The 24,555-nt window shown below is 39.4% G+C and overlaps 1 protein-coding gene across 2 annotated transcripts; it reads left to right on the forward strand.

Moving 5' to 3' along the window:
• Positions 1 to 239: 239 nt before the first annotated feature.
• IFT57 (intraflagellar transport 57) lies at positions 240 to 18,220 on the forward strand. Of its 2 annotated transcripts, none has more exons than XM_054197010.1 (11): positions 240 to 434; positions 2,928 to 3,090; positions 4,574 to 4,692; positions 5,635 to 5,725; positions 9,013 to 9,081; positions 9,631 to 9,753; positions 12,898 to 12,969; positions 13,568 to 13,699; positions 14,633 to 14,695; positions 16,495 to 16,561; positions 17,786 to 18,220. In XM_054197010.1, exons 1-11 carry the CDS (start codon positions 241 to 243, stop codon positions 17,962 to 17,964), a joined length of 1,272 nt encoding a protein of 423 aa, XP_054052985.1. In that variant the 5' UTR covers position 240; the 3' UTR covers positions 17,965 to 18,220. The 2 variants fall into 2 exon arrangements, with proteins under 2 accessions (XP_054052985.1, XP_054052993.1); XM_054197018.1 differs by having other exon boundaries at positions 309 to 399.
• The last annotated feature ends 6,335 nt before the right edge of the window (positions 18,221 to 24,555 follow it).

A 24,555-nucleotide genomic window follows, 5' to 3' on the forward strand; every position in this document is an offset into this window, starting at 1 on the left:
CAGCACCATCTTCCCCCCACCCCGCGGCCTGCCGTCTCCGTGGCTACCGAGCGGAAGTGACGAAGCCCAATGGAGCGGTGATTGGATGTAGACTCGCCATGCCTCGTCGCCATTGGTGGCTCGCACTGGACGGGCCCGGCTTCTCGGCGCCTGTGATTGGGTCAGGAGGGGGGCCGCGGCAGGCGAGGATTGGTAGGGCCCGGTTGCCTCGGTTACGGGCAGCGGCGGCGGGGCTCCAAGATGGCGGAAGAGGCCGCGGGGGGCGGCGGGCTCCGGCGCGGGGCTGGGGAGCGGGACGAGGAGGCGGTGGCGGAGCGGGGCCCGGGCGCGGCTTATCACATGTTCGTGCTGATGGAGGACCTGCTGGACAAGCTGAAGCTGCTCAGCTACGAGGAGGAGGTGCTGCGGCGCCACAACATGCGGCCGCTCTCCAGGTGCCCCTCGCCCGCTCCGCCGGCCGGATGGCGGCGGCGCCGGGGGGCGCGGAAAGCCCCGGGGAGGGCGGCGGCGGCTTCGCCCGGAAGGCGTTGGCCTGGCCGCGGCGGGGGGCCGGCTGGGGCCGGGGGGTCGCGCCGCCTGGTACGAAGCTCCACGCGTGGGGGTCCGCAGCCGCCACGGGTGCAGCGAGAGTCGTCGGGCACGGGCCGAACTCGGTGCTGGCGGGGAGAAATCCCGGCGGGAGGGTTACGCCACTGCGGTCAGGGACTGGGAAAGGAAGGCTGGCTCGCTCTCAGATGACAAGATGCCCGAGTCAAGTGAAAACCTGTCATCTTCAACGCATCCTGTATGATTTTGAAGCTTTCAAAATGAGAAGTTCCTCTAAAGGCTGAGATGTGATAAGTCACTAGTCACTTGACCTTCCCTGCCTACCCCCCCAGTAGGAGTCCCCTTCTCTAGAGACTTTCAAGACCCACCTGGATGCAGTCCTGAGTGATGTGCTCTAGGCAATCCTGCTTTGCCAGGGGAGTTGGACTAGATGATCTCTAGAGGTCCCTTCCAACTCTGGAATTCCGTGATTCCGTGAATATTTGCATGCCAGTGTATCTCTGCAAAAAATAATTTTACCTTAAATTAATTTCTGGTATTCAGGGTAACTATTTGTGGGGGGGTGTATTCGTAAGGGGGCTTGGACACATTGTTTTTAAGTCTGGGTTTTCATTTCCAATACATACTTGTTTTATAGGTAACATCTTTTTTATTCTTTTTTTTTTTTTTAATTTCGGTGGGAGACAGAAAACTTGGGAAATGAGACCAATGTGCTCCCAACATCCGCCTGCCCATATAACATTCAAATCCATCCGTCAGTTTCAATCATGCTCCACAGCAGCATATAACATAGTTGAGCCTTCTGTAAGCAGCAATTTAATAGGGGGGAAAACCATAGTCCAAATTACTCTCTTGTTGAGAGGGAGGCTCAAGTATGAGCTCAGTGGCTGTAAGCTGGTTTTAGCCAGTTGTCTGACCATCAGTATATTTGGAGCAAGGAAGCGAACTTTTGTCCCCATTAGCGAGCAGCTGTGTCTAAGGGGAAGTGTTTCATTCCGAGTATCCAGTGTGCATGCAATTTATATTTTGGGAGGGACTCACTGTGGTCTGATTTTATGGACCAAATTCTCATTAGGACCACATCTTCCAATTCAGAGTGATCCAAAATAGGTCCAGTTAGTGTACCTTGCTGTCTAAAGTGACCCAAAGCACAGTAGATGAGGATGGCTGGAAGGATTGCTTCAAAAATGTGCTCCTGATCTGAGCTTACGTGCTGATTTAGGTACACTGGCCTTTTGCCACTCTGGGGGAATATGGGAAAGGGAAGAGGTTTGGGGAACTTTGGAGCAAAATGAACTGTATGTATTGCTGTTTCAGGAAAGAGTATTTGGCGATGTTAAGAAGGGAACAGAAGGTGAGGTTTCTGTAGTATAATAGCATGGATGAGGACAATATGCAGAAAAAGGACACATGTCTCTATGCAATAAGGCTTCAGTAAATTTTTTCTCCCTCAAGGAAGTGCCATTTAAGTTTATTCAAGTGTATTTGCCAATACAGATACCTTTCTTTGTGCTGTTTGTCTGAATTGTCTTTAACAGAGAGCAATATGTGCTTCTAAAGCATTTTTCAAGGTGTTTTAAAGTAGATAAAAGGTAAGACAAATCCACCCTGGCTTCCAGCATCATGGGTAAACATATAAAGCTTTAGCAATGGATCATTTTAATTTTGTTTTTGAAGTAGGCTGTTTGGTGTGCCATATTGGCAGTAGTTATCAATCACTTTGCTAATCAATTCACAGGATGGTTTTCAAATTTAAATTTTGTTTTGCACTGTAAATCACTTGCCCTGTGAAAAATGCCTGAGATTTAGCAAAATCTTAGCTCATTCATGGTCTACAAGTTACTGGCAATTACTGACCTTTGACTTTTGATTCTTTTGAGCTTTTAAGTATTTTATGTTATGTAAGGGGGACATTTGAATGAATCCGTTGCATGGGCTCTTAATTAGTTAGTGGTGGTATTTTATGAAGTGATGGGATGGATTCTGCATCCTTAAAATTAAATGGGAACAGAATCGAGCTCATCATGATTTGAGACTGCTCAGGTAAATAAGAGAAATAACTTGGGTTTATGTGGAAATTTTAATTTGGTGGTGTTTAACTGAAAGTTTATAATCCTACTGGGAGGAGAGAGGAGTAGCTGGTTTCCTTTTGATTCCTTTGAAGCCTAGTGTTGATTAATAGCTTACTCAAAGCAGGAAACAGATGAGCTGCACATAGAAAACTTAGTCTACTGTGGTTATGTGTGAAACTAGATATCCTGAATTTAGTTGAGATGGATCACTCATTGAGAAAGTCAGTTAAAGAAACTGCTTTCTAGCCGGTGCTGTAAGAACTTTTGGAGCTCAGAATATTTACCATTTTTTTCCCGCTTTTTAAACAGGCACTACTTTGCACTGCCCACTAATCCGGGTGAGCAGTTCTTTATGTTTTGCACACTTGCCGCTTGGCTGATCACTAAAGCGGGACATCCCTTCGAACAGCCACAAGAATATGATGACCCCAATGCAGTAATATCAAATGTACTCTCAGAACTGCGATCATTCGTAAGTGTTGAACATGCTGTTTTGCCAAGCACATGCATCACCTTCAGAAATAACAGTAATGACATACTTTCTCTGCTGTCTGATTATGTTACCAAGGACTGGACAGACTTCCTATCTATAAGTGTGTACTGTGTTAATTAGTTAATTGGAAGTTTACACTGTGTGTACCTACTTGCCAAATTTTTGGCACTACAAAAATGGTCTTACAATATTATATATGATTCCAATTAGTTTTGTTCCACAATCTGTAAAATTGCTTAAATCAGACTTACTTCTTATAGTGCCACATATGTTGCTCATTTGTAGTAGTATAATTTCTTGACAGGCTGAGAGAGTTGGGGTTGTTCAGTCTGGAGAAGAGAAGGCTTAGAGGAAAACTTATAGCGGCCTTCCAGTATCTGAAGGGGGCCTACAGAAAAGCTGGAGAGGGACTTTTTACAAGGGCACGTAGTGATAGGATGAGGGGTAATGGCTTCAAACCGGGAGAGGATAGATTTAGATTATGTATGAGGAAGAAGTTTTCATTGTGAGGGTGGTGAGGCACTGGAACAGGTTGCCCAGAGAAGCTGTGGATGCCCCATCCCTGGAAGTGTTCAAGGCCAGGCTGGATGGGGCTTTGAGCAGCCTGGTCTAGTGGGAGGTGTCCCTGTCCATGGCAGGGGGGTTGGAACTAGTAGGTCTTTAAGGCCGCTACCAACCTAAACCATTCTATGAATTTACAAAGATTTTATCTTGAAAGTTTACACAGTGCTTGTGATCCTGCTCCTGCCAAAGTCAATAGTATAATTCATAGTGAAGGAAATGGTTTAGAATTGTGTTCGTGTTTTCTTCTTCTTTTTTTGGGGTTTTTTTTTTTTGTTAAGGAGCAAAAGGTTGCATAAACTGCCAGGAATTATTGGGATTTTTTTCAATATTAAATTCCCCCCTGAAGGTTAGGAGAGTGTGTCAACTTATGGAAAGTATGATTTTACGGAAGATTATACTGTGGTACAGCTGTGAATGATGTTAAGAACACTGTTCTCTAAAGGAGTTACTTGATAAAAAACCCTAAGATATTTATTCTATAGGATAGCAATAAATAAAGTGTTTTATAAACAAAACCTGTAACAAACAAGGCAAAGTTGAAAAGCTGGTGGTTAAGTCTCAGTACCTGAGTTCCTCCATAGCTGTTCTTGCCTGGCTGGCGTGCCACTTGTGTGCTTGACCATTTAGCTCCCTTGCAGCTTCCAACTCTTCTGCTCCCTGTGAGTATTCTGTTACCAGGTGCTTTAAGATTTCTACGCTGTATCTGTTCCTTGGGTTATTCTGTTTTCCCTTCTGTTGCCTGACTGGAGCTGCATAGGGGAAGAATATGTATTCACATTGGTAAAATCTTCATATACAATGGACGTTTTGGTTTTAGCATAGTAAATGTTGTTACCTACCTGAGAGGAAACTTGATTGATGGGTGGCCATTAACAAACAGTTTACCTATTTATTTTAGGGAAGGCCTGTGGATTTTCCTCCTTCAAAATTAAAGGCAGGCTACGGAGAGCAAGCATGCTATGTTCTTGATTGTTTGGCTGAAGAAGCCTTGAAATACACTGGCTTTAGCTGGAAAAGGTATAGTACACTTTTAAGTATCCTCCCTTATGCTTTGTTTTCCAGCAAACAAATGTAAGTTATAATTGTAAAGACAAAACATAGTAATTACCAAAAATGTTTTACTTGAAGTTTCATGAGCTGCAGAACTCAACTAGGCTTGAAGCAGTGGGACAAATTAATTTCTAATGCAATTTCACACAATTTAGTCTATTACCAGCAAGGATGAGTTTGGGCCATTAATAGACTTAGCTAATTAATAAAGATTTGACTGATGACCTTTTTTTGGTCATTTTCCTATGCATAACTGCTCATTAATCCGACAGTTGAGTTGAAACACATTAATGTTCTTTTAGGTCCTATCAATTAATCTTTACCTCTTCAGTTGGAGGTATGCACAATATGTGATCATGTTACAAGTAGGCTACAGTAACTTTGAGTATTTAATCCGAAGGAAATCTTAGGAGAAATTAGATCACGGATAATTTCAAGAATATGAAAATTTGTTTAAAAGTGCTCTTGATTTCATTCCTTCCCTCTGATGGGTTTTGAAATGGATATAGTGAAGTAATTTCTACCTCAAAATTATTTTACTGGTACCTCTGTTTAGTACACAAATTCCACTGCAAGCCAAAAATGAGTGTGGGGTGACTTGCACTTAAATTTTAAGAGGTTAGACCAAAACAGAAAATGACTTGAAATTGACTCCCAAGATGTCTTTGCAGTATGAACGTAGTGTACTGCTTGGCATAATAACTAACTCTCACTTTTAAGACAGACTTTAACAACGACTTTAAAGGCCGAGTGTTAATTTTATTTATTTAAGTGTGTGAGACACTGTCTAGTTGTATTCTGTATCATCCATACTTCTCATGAACTGTTTTGTTTGCTTAGGAACAATTTACAGAGGTATTTCCAATTTACTGTGTTTAAAAGCTCTACTGTTGTTTGTACTGATTTCAGGCCAGCATATCCAACAGAAGAGCTAGAAGAAGAAGAAATAACAGAAGATGATGCAGAATTAACGCTTAATAAACTGGAAGAGGATGTTGCGGTAGGTTTACCTAACTGGTTTTGATTATATAAGTATTGTTCAGGTTTGAGGAAATTTTTCTCACTCTTCATTTTGTTTGGATTTGTTCAAGAAGTCTTTTCTGCTGGCTATTCCATCGCCCTTCTTTCCTGCATCTCCTTTCCTGCATTGTCAGCTTCTCTATAGAGTTTTTTGTTTTCTTTCAGATAAGGTTGTTAACTCTTCGGGACAGAACTTATGTTCTTATGTTCATTTACAGTTAATGTGAAGTGGAATTTAACCGTACATTAAAATCACATAGATTCAGAACTGTTTGTTTTCTGCTGATACAAGCTGTTGATGTTAAACAAAACTTTGATCCCTGTTCACAGAATTGGCTAATATTTGGTTAAAATTTGCGCAGCACTTAATTAATAGAGTGCTCACTATTGTAACTCAGATTTCACTGTAAATTGGAAACAGTAACTTTGGTACTTAGTTGATCGTAAGATTTGGGAACAGCATAGATGGAAAAGACAACTGGAAACCGAGCATTTGTTTAAAAACACCAGCAAAGACCTAAATAAAGGTTACAGAATTGTTTCTCTAGAGAAAGGTCATGGCAGCGCATTGCTATATATTCCACGAATGAAATGGTAATACCCAATCATCCATTCTGGCTGCAGAAGTCTTTACCAACAAGATGACAGTGTTTGAGGATGAACTGGTTTGTTTATTCCTGCTTTTTAACTATAATAATTACAGTGAAGACGTCACGTCTATTTTCATAGCCTGTGAAATACACCTCTAAGTTCAAATATGATTTTAGGACTTAACTGATGGATGGATGTTGAATAGAAGTTGCTTCTTGCTGATTGATTTTCTCAGATGATTATTTTTGAGAGTTGGAGTCTCGCTGTTACCTGATAGCATAATGTTATCACAAGACTTTGTCATTTACACAGGCCTCTGTCAGTCTTCTTGAAGTGACTCTTTACTGATGACTTAAACAAGATATTTCTGGAGAGGGAAGTTAGATAAAGACAATTACAAGTGAAAATTACAAAAACAAGTTAGTTTCACATCTGATTTCTCCAAAAACTGATGATTCTGTGCAAAGTAAATGCAGATCAAAACCGAAATAATGAAAGCTGTGAGCCTGGAAGTGTTCACTTGCTGTGTCAATAAATAACTTGAGGACAAACCAATTTTCTGGAGTGTTAATGCCCAGCAATACTGGATAGAAAATGCCACAACTGTCCCATTTTAGTTTTCACATTTTTCAAGTGCTTGGGAAAAATTAAAGGTCATAGAAGTTTGAAATAGAGTGCCAGTAATGTTGTCATATGGTTCTGATCATACTCCCAATTTACATACCAGTAGTCCACAAAAGTGGAACAGTTGAAGAATTTGCTTCCCTTCTTCCTCTTCTCACAGTTTTCCGAAGTATTGCATTATTTTTCTCATTTTTATGAGAAATCCATAAAGAGAAATCCAGAAGAATTCCAAACTTTTATTCTTAAGTTTCATACAATATGCAAATATTGTGATGTGGATGCCTGGTTGCATTTTACCAGCTTTGAAGTCTCCACAGAAAAAGTTTTGAATAATTCTGAGAGCAATAAGAGACATTCTGTATTGCATGTTTGACTAGCCTCAGAAATGTAAGCTGCTGGTTAAAAGCTTTAAATATGAAAACAGTCAGCGGTCTGCTCTTTTCTGTGTCTCATTAAGGTCTAAGCTGTTAAATTGGGAAGTGGGGAGGAAACAGTTAACTAAGGCACAGTTGAAACCCTTCAAAGAACCTCTGGATTTGCTCTCAGGTAGTATCTGAGGCCATGATTTTCACAACTAATGTGTTTTATTAGCTCTTCTGATTTTGTGTGTTAATAAAACCATTGAGCTAGGATTATACCAAGTGGATAACCACTTTTTAGAGCCTATAATGGTTCTACAGGGATTAACTATACGCTGATCTAAGGTTTGGGTTTTTTTCTCCCGGTCCTTTGTTGCTGCCAATATTTTGATATGTCTTGTATGTATTAGCTGTATCCATAATTGAATTTAGCAGTATTTCCAGTAGTTAAATGCTAATCATGAGATTCATTGATTGTTCTTCTGGTTTTTATTCTTCTGAATGAAATTGATGAGGCAGACAGAAACAAGCCTTGTTCTGCAAATCTTAGGGAATTAGTTGAACAGAAGCCAGCGAGGCTGGCTGTGCAAGGAATTCTGCACAGTTTGGCTCCTCAGTTCTGATAACTAGTCTTCTTGTTGTCATGGTAGTGTTGTAGTATGTTCTTCTAAGTGCTGTACAAATATATATTGTCCATTTAGCAAAAGATAGTCCCAGTCTAGTCACCATTAATTTTTTGCAAGTATTCAGGGGACTAGGGGCCAAATATACCAGCATAAAATAAAGTGGGCCCTGTTAATTAAGAACTAGGTAAGGTACAGGAATGAGCTTTCAGGTTTTCACTGAGTCTTGAAGGGTTCTACACTAAGACCCGTGTTATTGCAGCATAGACACGACTTGTCTAGAAAGGAGGTGAATGATGAAGTTTAACTTCGGTGGAAAAGATGATGGCTAACAGAAGAGCCACAGAATGACAAGGTGTATAAGAGTGAGGTGTATGGATGATAAAATGGGAAGTGAAATTCAGTATAGATAAATGGAGGGTAATGTACGGCAAAAGCATCTGTGACTTACGCAGTGATGGGTTCTGAGCTGATCGTGATCACTGAGGAGTGCAATTTTGAGGCTATAATAGATAATTCTGTAAAACTGTCAGCCCAGTGCGTAGTGTCATGGGCAAGAAAACAAATAAATTGCCTCAATGTGAATTCTGGTTTTCTGCATGCTTTTCAAATGTGGCGTCATTCTGCAGCTCCAAATCCGTAGTGCAAACAACATCTTGAAAACTGTGTATAGGTCTAGTTGTGGTTTGTTTTTCGTTTTGGGTTGGTTTTATTTTTAATGCAAAGCTTTAGGAAATGCATAAGAAATTACAGTTACCATACAGCTATTGATAATGGCCCGTTTGATGACAGAGGGCTTAGGTTTTGGGGGTTTTCTTAGTTGGTTGATAAGCTTAGTTTTTAATACTGTGGCACCCTGAGGAAAATGTGGAGTAGCTTTCATCTTTCATCTTGTCCCAGATGTTGTGTCTCCTCCCAAGATTTTAAGTAAATGCAAGCTCCATTATCATAAACTCTCCATGTCAGAAATTTGGAATTTAATACTTCTTGTCCTGTGCTCCTGCAAAATAAAATTATGGAGAAAGATTGTGCAATACTTACTGAAGTCTTACTTTGTAACTTTCCTTAAGGAAGAAGAGTCGGACAATGAAGAGAATTTTATTGACCTGAATGTTCTAAAGGCACAGACGTACAGATCAGTAAGTTGTTACCCATCAGTCCTCTCTTGAGAGATTTTTATGTTTGTAGCAGCCATTTATTTCTGTTGGATTTAAGTGTGGAAGTCCTTTTATAGTCTAAACTTGAAAAAACATTCCAACCAAAATGAATTAGCTTATTTTAAAAGAAAAATGTGCATCCAGTTTCTAAACTGTTATCACTGCAAGGTTGCTAGAAACATTTGCAAGAAAGTTTGCAGAGACTTTTAGGGAAATGTAGTATTAGTTTCTTGAGTATATTTTAATTCCCCCCCCCTTGCTATTTCTGGAATGTATTATAATTTCTTATTATACACATTTTGTTCTTTTCAATTCTAAGTATGATGATAAGATATATTTATTTCAATTCCTAGTCTTTATGAATTCAAAGAAAGCCATTAAAGAAGTCTGTTATGTCTATAGTCTAGATCGTTCTGGATGTAATTTTTTTCTTGCCTATGAACATTGTAAGCCATTATAACATGATTTCTAACAGTTCTCACTGTGCATAATGATGATATTTTGTATACAAACTTTGTGATTTTTACACAGGACATGAATGACTCTGCAAAGCATGACGAGATTTTACAGTCCACGATAGATGCAGCAGAATGGAATCTGGAAGTGGAACGTGTGCTTCCACAGCTGAAAGTTACAGTCAGGACTGACAATAAGGTATACCAGAATGGCTTTGCATGTGTACACATGGTGATTAAAGTGTGATTTCAGTGTTGTTTACTTTCTATTTACAACTTTTTTTTTGCTTTTGTCATGCCAAGATTTGCGAATAGTGGGCTCTCCAGTGCTATCCTGTCTGAATCTTTGTCACTTACATTGACCCTAGAAGCAATAATTTTCAGTAGGTTTTTTTCCAATGTTATATACGAATAATTTTTTCTGCTACTTACAAGGCACCCTATTTCCATATGTTTATTCAGTAAAAACATCTTAAATCGTTAAACATTTCCAATGTATTCATAGTTCTGAAAAATTATACCCTCAGTTTAGCAGCTAGTAAAACGTCTTCCTGGAAGAGAGCTGAGGAACTTACCTTCCAACTGTTCCATTTGTCAACCACATGAAAGGTTGTTTGCATGGCATTCATCTTGCTGAACTTTAAATGGCAATAAAGTATGTCTGTACTTCTGATCTAGTCATCATGGTCTCTCCTTATGTTTAGCAAAATGAAGTGAGTACTTTTTGACTGATTTTACTTACCTATCCAGATAACTACCTCAAGATGAAATTCATCATTTCTTAGACATGAGTATTTCTCACCATAGTCTATTCCAAGGAGTCTAGAATGAGCATCTTAGAAGCAGACGTCTATCTTTGGCAAGTCAAAGTCCAAACCTAGGACCTATTCCTGGCATTGCGGTAAACATTCTCGCTAGGAGCTTGTATAGCACACAGAGATCAGTGCAGTATTGAAACTGTTCATTTGCTGTGACCCAGCTAGTTGGGGTGTTGGAGCAATCTGTAGCAGTGATACAGAATTCAATGAAAGATAATTATCTTGCCAAAAATAGCATAAGCTCTCAACTATCTGTTAAATTGCTTGCCTGTCTTACGCTATACTGCATTCTTCTATGTGAAGAATTGCCTGGTTTGAGCCACCTTTCTGTGATCCTTGGCGAACCCATCTGTTACACAGAACATCATGCTTGATTCTCACACTAAGAAATTAAAACTGAATAAAGACATATGTGGAAAATGAAAGCCACTGTAAGAATGGAGGTTTACTACCTTCCAGTTTAATGCACCATCTCTTGGCTTTAAGGAACATGTCAAAATGAACATGAAGAGAGGATTCTTCCTTTTCTTTCAGGAATAACTGGAGAGAAGTGTTTGGTGTTTTTTCATTCTACAACAAAAGCATCATGTTCTGTTTCCTACACAGTACATCTGTACATAGTACCAGGAGAGGGTTAATGGTTTAATCAATGGCATTAGAAACTAGAACTGATTTGTAAAGTCCTGGGCAGGAAGGGGTGGGATTGTTGTTATTTAAACTCTAAAGTTTGACAAATTGGGAGCAATTGTCACCAGACCAACAGAAGACCTTGAGTCTGCTGTAAACTTAAAACCCAACATACAGCATAAGCACGTTTTCTCTACTAGCCTTTGTTTCATTCTGGAAGAGAACGGTGGGCAGCAGCACAACTGTAGACAGCGGGTGAACCTCATGGGCTGAGCAGCTGCTGCAGATGCTTGTCTGTTCTGTGCCCTTCCGAGATAGTGAGACAGAAGCACCGGTCCCTTGGTAGTTATGCACGTGTCCTATGCAGGGGGATAGCCTCGCTTCAAATCAGTCGCACGGCCTGTGATTGAAGGATGGCAAGCGTTTAAGTGTGCAGCTATTTTAAGCCAGGATTTCTTTTGTACCTGTTGTGAGACATTGTAAGTGGCTGTATCCTCCAGGAGATCCGGGATTGGGAATTGCTTTTGCTCAGGTGCTGCAGCCCAGCCCCCTGTCCCTGTCGACCTGCGGGTCCACATCCCAGACTGGTGGGTGCAGCTGCTGCTTTTTATCTGCAGGTTCACAAGCAGAGCTTTGTTTCTTGTTCTTGTCTTCTTTAGTGTTTGTCGCTAAAGAAGTGTTTGTCTAAATGCTTCCTTAGTGTTTAGACAGGTCTGTGTCTGCATAGATTTTGGGTTTGCCCCTCCCCCTTTTCCTTATCATCCCATTTTGACAAGGTCCTCCGTCAGATAATTCTAATGTGTGAACAGTCTCGCAGTCTGCATGCCCTGATCCATTAGTGTAACTAGCCAGGTTTGTTTGTTGTTAATGCCTCCACTACTGTTTGTCGATCAGTTTGTGTCTCTGTGTTTTGCTTAGCATCCATATTGAAAAGATCCTTGATCAGATAATCTTACTGAAGCAAACACGGTTACCTTCCACGTATCTTTACAGTACGTATTTTACAAGAAAGTCTCCTAAGGTTTGATTTCAAGTGATAAAGATTTATTAACATCACTCTTTTTTTTAACACGTAGACCAGTACAGTGCCAAAAGCTTAAAAATCTTAAAAAAATTTTTTAGCGTGTTCAGAAACACAATACTGAAATAGCAGTACTTATGCAGTGCTGCTACTCTGCTTCATTTCGAACTCTCAGTCTGTCTGCAGCTGTGCTTTGGGTCTGGGAGATGTAAAAAGTTTGCACTGATAAGGAAAAATTTGTGATAAAGCTTGGGAACTGGAATTGATTTCTAAGTAAAAGATGCCTACCTATCAAGTTAAACCAGCACCTTTTCTCCTCCCCCATCCCTGAGTCCATGTATGTTTCCTATGATCCAGAAGCTGCAAGTAATTTTCCCCCTTGTAAATTTGTCCCACTATCAAAAACAAGTTTAGGCATTTCTGCCTTTTTCATTTTTTTTCTGTTCTTCTCCTGATAATAGTAAGGACTAAGTAGAAAGGGAAGGTCTGATAGTCTGGACCTGGTAGGTGCTGGGCATTTGAAGCACCCATTTTGTCCAAGAATAAACTGAACTAGCACAGCTATAATCAATATTTTCAGTATTGGTATCCAGAGTGGTTTCTAGCAGAAACAGTTCCATGAAGATCAAACAGACTCTAAAAAGCATAGCTACTGTGGGGATATCAGTGTTTGTTTATGGATGTGAGTGTCACGTTTAGGATATTTATGAATTGTGTCACATTAAGCAAGTGCCTTTGGATATGAACATGGCAGTGGCAGACTGATACGTGGTAACAGTATAAAAGAGAACTGACCCTGCCTTGCATACCAGCAAGTAAACAGAGAAAGAGAAAAGTTGTACTTACGTGTGTTTTACTTTGTGGCATCTTTTTTTAGGATTGGAGGATTCATGTAGATCAAATGCATCAGCATAAGGATGGAATTGAATCTTCTTTGAAAGAAACTAGGGTATGTCTTGTATGTGCAGAATATTTCACTGATCTGTCAGTGGTTTTATTTTCTCTTTTATTTGATATACGTTAAGAACTAAGTTCATTTTTTTCCCCCCTTCATTTTATTTGTGCTAATGCTGTAAAACTAAAAAGAGAAACATACGATAATGATGATTAGGGACAGCGGGACTGGCAAAATATCTTGTGGGAAAGAGTTGTATATGTGAGGATTAACAGGGATATTAGGGTTCATTAACGTATGCATTACCATAAGTACATCCTGACTACAGAGGGCAAAATAGAATGATACAATAATACAATCTGAAAACCAAAATACTGTCAAATACAGCTGCTAGAGTAACTTACTGACATTGATATTTGTAATTAATTTAGAGGGGGAGAGTGATGGAAGCAGTAAAGCTTAAAATACATGTTTGGGAGGTGGGCAAACCAGAACACATTAGGAATAATTTTTTGTTGGCCAAACACAGCATTTCTGTACTATTTTTCTCTCTCGCTTGTAGGCTTCCGTATCCTTTCTTAATTACAGCACCATTTTAATACTCTTTACATACTCTCTGTATACCGTCAACCCACAGAATATGATTTTCTAGGGTTACCTTGACAAACTCCATAACGAAATCAGTAGAACATTGGAAAAGATCAACAGCAGGGAAAAGTACATCAACAATCAGTTGGAGCACTTGGTTCAAGAGTACCGTTCAGCACAAGCCTTGCTGAGTGAGGTAATGCACTGATCTTTTGTTGTTGCCTTCTCTAATATTAACTTGCTATTAAGTGAGGGTAAAAGCAAAGAAGACTCGGAGGAGTTATCTGGGAATTCTGCTGTTGGATATAAAGCAGAGGAAATGTTGAATGGCTGTCAAATTACATAGTTTTTAAGCTAAGCTAGCTATTTTTATTCAACTATTCTACAGGGGAAAGTAAATGTTTTTTGCCTGACTATTACGAAAATCTGTTGCCAATCTTTAGCAGCTAGTAAATTGCTAGTTCTGCTTCCCCTGTGAAGTTCATGCATCTGTGATGAGTGGAAAAGAAACAGTCTCAGTCCACCACTCATCTCTTATATTGATTACTCGTGCTAACATGCACAAAGCACTCTGATTACTTCTTTACTTCATTTAGCTTTTATGCCAATAAAGTGCTGTTTGAGAAGCTTTTTGATCCCCTAGTTAGGAGGCCTGTATAAGCTGCCATTTGGCTAGCCTTCCGATTTGTGGGCGTGACATTAAAATAAGACTAACAGGATTTAAGCTCTTTGCTTTCTGTTTACCTTACTATCAAACTTTAAGAAACTTCAAGATAGTAATTTACTATTGACGAAGAAATATTCTGGGTTTCAGGACTCAGTTCTGTCTGCATTCTGGCAAATTTTCTGTGTTTTTTTTCCTCATGTAAATGATTAGAAAACATACTTCTTATTGTGTGTGTATGAGGGCTATTACAATTTTTAAAACTGCTTTAAATTTTTGAATTATGTTCTTTACAGGGACTGATGTTTCAGGCTTGTCCCCATACATGTAGCACTGTAAACCTGTGACTTTGTGGGAGAATTCTGGAACTAGGATGTGTGAGAGCAAGTTTTGGTGTTCTCTCTGAGCTATCTGCATACATCTCTTTAGCTTTGTCATTACAGCAATAAATATGTTTCTTTCCAGGCTAAAGAGAAGTACCAGGAGGGGAGTGGAGGAGTAACTGAACGGATTAGAGTGCTTTCTGAGGTAAAACACATCTTCGCATATTTTTTTTTCCGCTTATTTAAAAACAATATTCGTTAATGTTTGTGGTTTTATGAACCTAGTTCTTTCTGATTTGTTCTTATATTAAATATTAATCTGTTTGTTTAGTGGAGGCGATCTAGTCCAGTCCCTAAATTTTAGACCCAGGCTGCCACTGATTTTTAACTTGTGAATTTGGGCAAACTATTGTGAGATCTTAATTTCCTCAGTTTGTAAAAGAGGGTAAATGTTCTGCATTTTATAACCTGTGTCCTGGAATTATCAAGGACTAATCAAATTATATCCATAAGTTCTTTGGAAGAAGAAAAGCTTAACTCTTATTTTTAGTTAAAATTAAAATTTGAAATTTTTATCTTCCAAGCACTTAAAACCAATATTTGACTAAATAGCAACTTTCCATACCAGGCAAATTATGTTAATACCTAAAACTTTTTCTGTGGGCTTGTGGTTTAAAAAAAAATTAAAAAAACAGTGCTCTGACAAATTTAAAGAAAAAATCCCCTGACTCCTAACTGCCTCAATGTGTTTCGTGGCATTTCATTTAGAATTTTTCAACCTTTTGTCCAATTCAGAATTTTTTAAACTTCTCTGTTGTTTGGCTTTGAAAAACCCACTTTATTTATTAGATGATAAAGTGTCTGGAATAGTCACATAAAATAGATCACACCATAACAATGTGCTGGAAATTGTAAAATTGAGACTTTTCAGAATAGAATAGAATAGTTCAGTTGGAAGGGACCAGCACAATCATCTAGTCCAACGCAGTAGGTAATAAACACAGCAGTTTAACGAGAGTTCTCTAGCAAAGATTTCTGTGTATGGATTCTGCAGAATTAGAGCTTCATTCTGTTTCGCTCTCAAGGAATTAAGTTTAAAAAAGAGAGTACTTCATGATGACTTCAGATTTGTAATGTGTTTGTGCTTTGGAAATTATTGTCTGATTAGTAAGGATGAACATGTTACTAGTAGGCAGCCTTCAAACTATGTAGATGCAGTGGTGCATATCTGAGATAAATGACACATTGGATGTTACTACTGATCTTACAGACATGGAATCAAATCTCAGCCCACTCGGCAACACCAGTACCACTGCAGGCATGCAATAACAATGCAGCAGTGCTTCTTTTTTCTTAATGAAAAGTCTTATTGAATCCTGAATGAAGGCCATTTTTATATTATAGACAAAAATACTAAATTATTACCTAGACTGTACCTTAGAATCATGTCTTTGCTTTTTCTTCATTGTGTACAAAGGCAAATTTTGTCGATAGTCAGTGCTGAAATGCACTTTTATTCTTCATACGTGCATTTTACATACCCATACCCCTGCCACTGCCAGCAGACTTAACTGTTGCACCGTCTTTTGCTGCAGTGCTGTTTCTCAGGTTTCCACTGTCATCTGCTGAAGTCCTGACACTTCCAGAAGGGCAGCTGGCATGGTCATTTGGTAAATCTTGGTCTGCAGGGACATTGGTTCCTGTCTGCCATCCAGCATCATACTGCAACTCTCACACTGTTCTTTCTATTGCTTTGGGATGCGCAGATTCTCCGTAACACCATGCTGTTTGGCCAACTTCTTACTCTTTTTGCTGTAATTTTTACAACATTAATTCAGTTAAATTTTCTTAATGTTTGAAAAAAATTGTTTCTCCATATACAACAACTAAGACAGATTAGTTCATTTTTTTAAGTAATACAGTTATTCAGCAGATAATTTTTTGTTTTCTTTTTTTAACTTGACATTCATCTGGTTTAGTTAAGAAAGAAATGTCTATTTTAAGATTACAGAAGTATTAGAGAGAGTAAAGCAGGAAACTGAAGAGAAAGGAAGCAGCATGACTGATGGTGGTAAGTATGTTTTTGCCTCAAATCACACGCCCATTTCCTTAGTGACAGGTGCATAATTTGTCCTTTATTAAAGAAAAATAAAATAAGACCAGAATGAGTGACTAATCCAAAATATCAATATTAAAATTTTAAGAAGTGTCTAAGAAACTCAGTAGTCTAAACCTCTTTGAAAAGGTTACATAAGTCTGCAGAAGGTAGAGATTCCAGGATTTCCCCCTTTGGTAAGTATTTGTAAAATTAAAAAGAAAAAAAAACGAGGGCGGGGGGGCGCTGTCTCTGCTTTGAATATTTATCAACTCATTGGAAAAATATCACACGTTACAGGTTCAAGCCCTTTTACTCTGAAATAGTTGCTGGCAGTAGCTGTTAGATTCCCCGACTAAGGCTGGCTGGAGTCAGTGAGAAAATTTGTTTTGGTGTTTTGATGTTTGTACTTTTTCTTAATATTTAAAGCTACATACCTATTTTAATTAGTTTATCTCAGACTCAGGATCTGGTTGTTTGAGATTTTTGCTGATAAATGCATTCTGTTGCAAATGTATAAGGAGTATGAATGCAGAAATAAATGGATGCACGTTACAGTAGGGCTAAATATGCAAACTGTATCATATTTAACTGTAACCATTACCACTAATTTATTCAAGTAGTTGTAAGTGTTACTGTTTAAAGAAATTTTGTGCACCCTTGCTTCACTCTGAAGGAGCTACTCACCTGCCTCGCAACGCTTTTTCTGTATTATGGCGTGGCCAAGGGTCAAGGTAAAATCTAGAGCCCAGAATTATAAGGATCAGTATGATGCAGCAGCAGCATCCCTAGGGTGATATTAGTGGGAGCTGAGGGATTAGAAATAAAGTATGGAGCACAAAACATTTTATTAGCTTTTCACAGGTAAGATGACCTCCTGCTTGAAAGTGTCTTCAGTTCTCTACCAAACTCCAAGTTAGGTATTGGGATGAGGCCTTCAGCTGAGCAAAACACATCATTGAAAAATCTGTCTCAATGTTGATGCACGTCTTTATGCAGATCTTAGATGTCAAGAAGACAGCAAAATTGTCATTGCCTGTTTCTATCTTTAAAGTGTCTTGCATATTAAAAATGATGTATCAGTACAGTCATGTCTTTAGAGTAGAACGCCCTTTTGTTTAAGGAGTGAATTATAGAAAATAATGCTTTTGTGTTAAATAGCTGACACAGAGTTGCACTGTTTATCTTTTTTTTGAACAGCTCCTCTAGTGAAGATTAAACAGGCCTTAACAAAACTGAAGCAAGAAACCATTCAGATGGACATACAAATTGGTGTAATGGAACACACATTACTCCAGTCAAAGCTGAAAGAGAAATCCAATATGACTACAGATATGCATGCAACAATGATTTCAGAAGCCACAATAGGTGCTTATTAAAATTGTTTGGAGCTGACTTGGTTTGCCCAAAATACAGTTTTCTACCATTTGCTTTTTTGTGAGTTTAGAGGTTCCTTTTTGTTGAGGAAGGGGGAACGTTCTTTTTTTCTCGTTTGTTTTTAACAAGATGCTTGTCATGCACTTTTAAGAAGTAACGTGCACACTTTGAACTCAACATGGAGCCATGTTTAGTTTTGTGCTGTAAAGATTTACTGCAGATTCCTTCCAAATATACTAATAAATTCTTATTAATGAACATGTCTCTACTTCATTGTAGAGTGTTATTTAGTGTGAAGGTCTATAGAAGGATACTGACAGCCTGTAATCTTGATATGCTACAGTGCTGAAAGAAAATTGCTTGCAAAGGACTTTAAAGGAATTTAGAATGTCTATCACTGCCATTTACATACATTTAGTATAAAGTATTTAAATGACAATATTGAAATAATACAGCATTACCCTTTCTAAAAGGCTGGGTCAAAATTGCTATCAGCTGCAAGCAAAAGTAAATTGTTGCTTTGAATTGAAGTTTATGAATTAAGTAATAAACTAACCTTTCAATAATATTGGAATGCTCCTAGGGCAGCCCTACACAAATTTGTGAATGGACAACCACCTTATTCCTCACTTTTTTTTTTCCTGGGTCGGGGGGTGGTCCCCTAGATAGACCGGTATGGATATTTTTTTGCAATTATTTTTACATTGCCTCTAACAAAAGCAATGATAACAAAATCTATATAAGACCAAAGAATGTGGAAAGTACTGTTTGAAAATTACTGTTGGCTTTCTAATGTTTTTCCATGTGTTGTCACCGTTCCAGAGTCACTTTATATTATCCATGGGGTCAAATGCCGCTTTCATTTATAGTATGTAGTAGAGCTCCGTGGACATCATTTGGATTATTCTTGTTTTCTGTTCTTGTGTTAGAACACCTAAGTTTGATCTCTGTTAAGGAAAAATACTGCCAAATCTAGTTGTGTAATACGAATGAGAAGAGAAATGTAGGAGGAAGGGGTTGGAAATGTAACGGCAACAGGGAGCTCCCTTGGTCTTGGTAAATGCATAGGTAGGGAGTAATTCTAGATGTTATTGGTAATGAAGGAGTGGGGAACAAAGAAATAACCTTATTAAAGTACTAGTACATCCTTTTGGTTACCATTGTTCATAAGCCACAGACAATATTGCTACAATTCCAGCGATATTAAAATCCTCCTCTAACTTCTGGAGGCAAATCCATTCATCTTACAATTAATTTCTCTCACTTAAAGGTGAGCAGTATTTTGCGGAATCAGGGGATCAGTTCTGTGTCTGAAAGACAAGATACTTGACACAGTCAGTACCGTAAGCCAGTTTCTTAATTTTGTTGCGCTTCAGTATTTCATTTGCCAAAAAGAAAAAGCCCTAGACCTATCAGATTTTAATAAGTGAAAAGCTATATGTAAATGTCAACTATTATAATTTACCTGTGCAAGCAGCTGCTGAAAATCTCTATGAATCACACTGGAAATCAGTTTCCAACTTCTTTTGCTGCCTACCTATATCCTCCCACATTCATCTTAAATTAGAAAAGTTATTCATGTTCCCTTTGTTAGCTGGTGTTGCTACTGCATATTTACTTTAACAGTGGGTTTACTTCAACTTAAGATAAAGCAATCCCCTTCTGCATTGCCTGCAAAGCAGCTCACTGACGCTTTTGGATTGCAAATGTTGTGCTGTATAAATGCTGTTTATGTAAATACTTTCCCCACAAAACTCCTCCTTCATGCTAATATAACAAACGCAATTAATCAAAAACCTTCCCTTATGAATAGAGCCTCTTATTCCATTAGAAGTGAATCTGTTGAGACAAGCATGGCCAAAAACCCTCCAATGTGGTAGAAAAATCTCCAGAAGACAAGCTAGCCTCCTTCATGCCAAAGTAATTCTTAAATAGCGTGCTAATTATATGTAATGGATCTACATTATTTTTCGTGGTACTGTCTGAAACTGCATTAATCTAAGCAGGACACTTTTGTTGTCTCAAGAGTGATACGTGGCCCTTAATTGTCATCTGGCAAAGCAAGCCATTTGCCCACTTTGACAGGAAAATTACTTGACCCTGCTCTGAAAGCAGTCTCACTGATCCAGCAAGCAGCCACACCGCCCGCCTTAAAAGCATGAGGAGAGCAATGAGGTCTGTCACAAGCAGCCTGAAAGGCTGTTCTAAAAAAGCAATTATCTGTGTAATTATTCCACTGCTGGATCAATGCAGGAAGCAGAAGCCACGTTAGAATTAAATCACTTGATTCACATGATTTCATACGTTGCTTATTAGCAAATGCAATGTCAGAACTGAAGACCAAAAAAATGAAGGTGTCCCTAAGTTAGTAGGATGCATGTGAGGCTGTGCTGTGCTATACAACAGTCGTCTTCTGAAGAGTATTTGAGGCAGAAGGACTTTCGTAAGAGCTCACTTTCATATACAGCGCTCCTCTTCCAAGGTCTCTTAACATTTTCGGTCCTCTGAAATACGTCAGCATGGAGGCACGGTGCCACTGTTACATGTCATCTAGAAGGAAACTAGAAGCTCGCTGTAGACGGAGTCAGAAGTAGCGCAGAAGGACAAACAAGGAGTTTCATTTGCTGAATCTGGTCAGAGAAGCCGTGGGTTTTGTCCTTGCTGGGAGCACTGCAATAGTTCAGTCTCATCTGTGGCCTCAGGGAGAGCTGAGACTTGGCTCTTGGAAACATGTGGCTGAGGAAAGCTCCTCTGCAGCCAGCGCATTCTCCTGCCTGTATTCCTCAAAGCTCCAGAAAAGGAACACTAGCAACGTCTTACTTCTTAGGGTTTCTGCAGCTCTGAAATCCCTCTGAACCTCATAATGTGACTCATTGTCTTATTTCCCTGGGCTATCCTATCTCTAGGCTAGGATCTAATGGATGAAAGTGCCCTGCTAGGAACTGGAAATAGCCTTAGTGCTTGGTACCCTATTAGAGGTGCTGTTTACAGGCCATTTAGGATGTTTGAGTGATGTTACATGCATGACTGTCTTTAAAAAATATAATATTCCAATACCCATTCTCCTCTAATGTCAGCAGACAGGATGATTTGCTGAATATTATGTGCTGTGCTGGTAGAAAGTGCAAAGTAAGGGCTGGATTTTTACCTCTTAATCCCATTCTCACATAGCGAACCTTCTGTGGAGATAGTGGCTTAATACTGAAATTGCAAGAGTTTAATAGCGGCTTTCAATCCTATGCCAAGAATTCAGTATTTCATTAATGACACAGGTTAATCATTCTTAATCATTTGAACTTGCACCAGTGAGTGCTGTGCAGGAAGTTCACATGAATTTGAGAAACCACTAACTGTTAAAACAACTCCCAGATCTGGTCAAAATATTCTCGCTCTTTTCTGCTGACAGCATTAAGGGCCTTCCCCTTTTCCCCTACCCAAAAGAGAGGAACTTCAGGGAAAATTTCTTCTTGAAAAGGAAAACAGACGCCTGCCTACTTTTAAACATTGGCACTATTTTTTTCGAGTATAGCTCCGCTGTGCACTATGAAATAAAAAAAAATAAAAATCACTGTATTGTTAATTATAAGTTACTGTAAGACCAATTAAGTCATCTCTGTACGACCTATAAAAAAGACTAGGCATAAATGAAGAGCCTGTATGTGAACATTTCCAGCTTCTGAGCTCTTTGAATTCTGTGTCCAAATTCTGCAGCCTGGGCTTCTCTCCAAGTTTGACAAACGTTAATTAAAAAAAAAAAAAAAAAAAAAGGAAGAAATTAGCATGAGGCTGTTTCTCTTCGCGCTGGCACTCAGCCCGCTCCCTGAATGTCAATGCGGCAGTGTGCTTCCACCGGGCAGCTGCACGTGGATGCGCAGACGCGCTGCACATCCTCCTGCCTGTTGCTTGGCTGAAACCAGCAGCAGACTTCGGCAGCGTAACAACCTGCCTGGGAATACCCGCTCCCAGTTCCCGCAGTGTCCCCGCTTTCCGCTTTCTCGTTGATGTATTCACGCTTTAGGAAATGTTTAGGTGTTTTCTGACAAAAGCTTGGCATAAAACTCCGGGAGAGCCTGGCCTATGATGTCAGTGCCTATGAGATAAAGTAAACAGAGGATGTGAGCACCACCTTTTCTGTGTGAATACTGTTCATAGGTGGGGAATTTCCAAGGGAGGCTCTGGGATTGCAAAAGTTATTTTTGTCTGCCGTTTCTTCTTCTCGATGTATCTTTCCCTTTAGCAAACACCATGACCAGGGCTTTCTCAGATGTTAGCTAATACTTAGCTATTGCTCCAGGGCTTGGCGTTGCTGGAAACATCCGTCTTTCGGCCTCCTAGTAACAGCCCTAGCATTTTTCAAACAGTTATTCCCCGGCAATGCCGGTATAAGCAGGGTTGAGAGCTTTTTTTATTGAGAGTAAATAATAATTTGAATAATGTTAGTCTTTCACTTACTGGCTAGTTTTACTCTATTCTTTTTCATTCCTGGTCTTAAGTAATTAAGAGTGGTTGTGTCTCAGTACTCCATCCTGGAAGTGGCTGAGACATGCTAGTCACGTGTCATGGCTACCTATTGTAAAAATCAACAAAGATTAATATTTTAAGGTCAGAAGTACAGAATAATTATTTCTAATAATATTCCTCTTGATGACTCACTAATTGCACTTGTTCATTCAAAATATTTTCCTGTTTCTGTAGCTTTCAAAGGATGGCAATGACATCACAGTGTTATTCAGTAGTAACAGGAAGAATTAAACTGTGGATTGTAGGCATCCCCTGGACCAAAAGTTTCCCCATCCCTCCTCTAGTTTTAGGGCTGAAGTTTCTCACTGTATCTTGGGAGGTGGGCTGGGCTCTTGCAAGGTTTTCGAGAGTTCTCTCTATCCTTCTCCCAGCATTGCTGGTCCGTGAACGTACCAAAGACTCCTTTTGTGAAAGACTACAAACCTGCAGTCGGACCAAGGGAGATAGGCCACTTGTGAAATTTTGCCGGAAACTAGTGCCAGAAAATGGTGCAAAGGGTTTCAAGAGGTTTAACAGCTTCTGGTGATCGTTGTTTCCTTTGTTACAGGAAGTGCACAAGTTCCCAGTATGATGGCAGGCCCTTTCTGCCAAGTTTGACAAATGCTATCAAACAACAGTAAAAACAATGAAAACTCTGTGATCTTGAGAGTGTCGTTCATTAATTTTGTACTAATCTGTCTAGCAAGCATTTCATTACAGCCTTCTGTAGAATGCCCATATTATAAGCTCAAGTGAAACACACTTGAAGATTTTCATCATCTTCAGCTGTATCATACTGGCAATAAAGAATAAAAAATAGTGTTCTGAGAAGACTTTGTTCCTGGGGCAGAAAGGTATACCCTAGGTGTGACAGTTTTGGAGAGGTTTTTTTGCTTTAAGTACTCCAGTACTCTGACATTTCTGTTTGAATAAGAATGTACTTAATACTATGTTTGGGTTTGTGATATGTCTATTGAAAAGCAGAGTTGCAGGTAACTGCAGAGAAGATAAACAATTGAAAGTCAATTACGTTTTCTCTCAGTTGTGAACAGGATTGATATATGGGTAACAAATTCAAATGGATAGAGTGAAAAAGCTTCCTTTAAAAAGCTCTTCCAATTTATCTTTGCTTAGATACAGAAAACATGCCTCAGTTATATTCCCTTCATTGCTTCTAGTTAGTCCTCATCCCTCTCTGGGGCACAGCTTACTCCTCTGTGATGATGCTTCTCTCCAAATACTCGAAAGTTTGACAATGTGACAGGAATATAACTGATGCAGTCAGTCTGTCTGAGCGTCTGCTAACCTGCGTGGAAGCTACCTGATGTGTCTCTGTAGAGTCCCACATGTGAGCAACCACTGCCGGGAGGCCTGCTGACATCGATTCAGCATGGGTGTCAAGAGGAGATCAGAAGCAGGAAGCTGTCCCCACCTATCCTGTCATATAAACCTTAGCTTCTCTACAGGGTCTTTAAGTAAACCCTGTAGGAGACCGTAGAAAGCCAGGCAGACTGAATTTGCTATTACAGATACATACAAGAGGAAAGTGAACACCATGGTGCTTGTCACCTTACTGCTAAAAGCAGCTAATCAAAACTCAGCTCTAATCAGGGGGAGGAGAAAGCGGTGATGAAGCCAGGTGGTAACTGCTGTGCCCAGAATGAATCAAACAAAAAACAGAAAGTAAAACACACAAGCTGCTCCCAAATGCAAGTCTTCTCCTGCTAGACTTGATCTCTTGGCTTGTTCTTGGGGTCAGGCTAAATATTCTTCTGAGTCAGGATTAGCTTTCCTACCTCACCTTTTTTTCACATCTTCACCACCTACTTTCTTCATACTCTGTCACCTTTATGCCTAAAGCTTCAGAACTCTGGATGGATCTGCTTATCTCTTTGTCTGGAGGAGAGACATCTTTGTGTTGCTGCTTTCAAACCCCCTTGTATTTCAACCATCTGCTTCTGCAAAGAAACTTCCTTCTTACCTGTATCTTGAAGAGCTGTATTGCTACCCACAGTTTCAAAGCAGCTTAACTTCACCTGTATCAGCATAAGCTTTGGCTAGGAGGAGGGAGCCTTTCATCTGTGATAAAAAGA

Source organism: Rissa tridactyla, chromosome 1 (genome assembly GCF_028500815.1).
Source record: "Rissa tridactyla isolate bRisTri1 chromosome 1, bRisTri1.patW.cur.20221130, whole genome shotgun sequence".
In the NCBI taxonomy this organism is placed as follows: domain Eukaryota; kingdom Metazoa; phylum Chordata; class Aves; order Charadriiformes; family Laridae; genus Rissa; species Rissa tridactyla.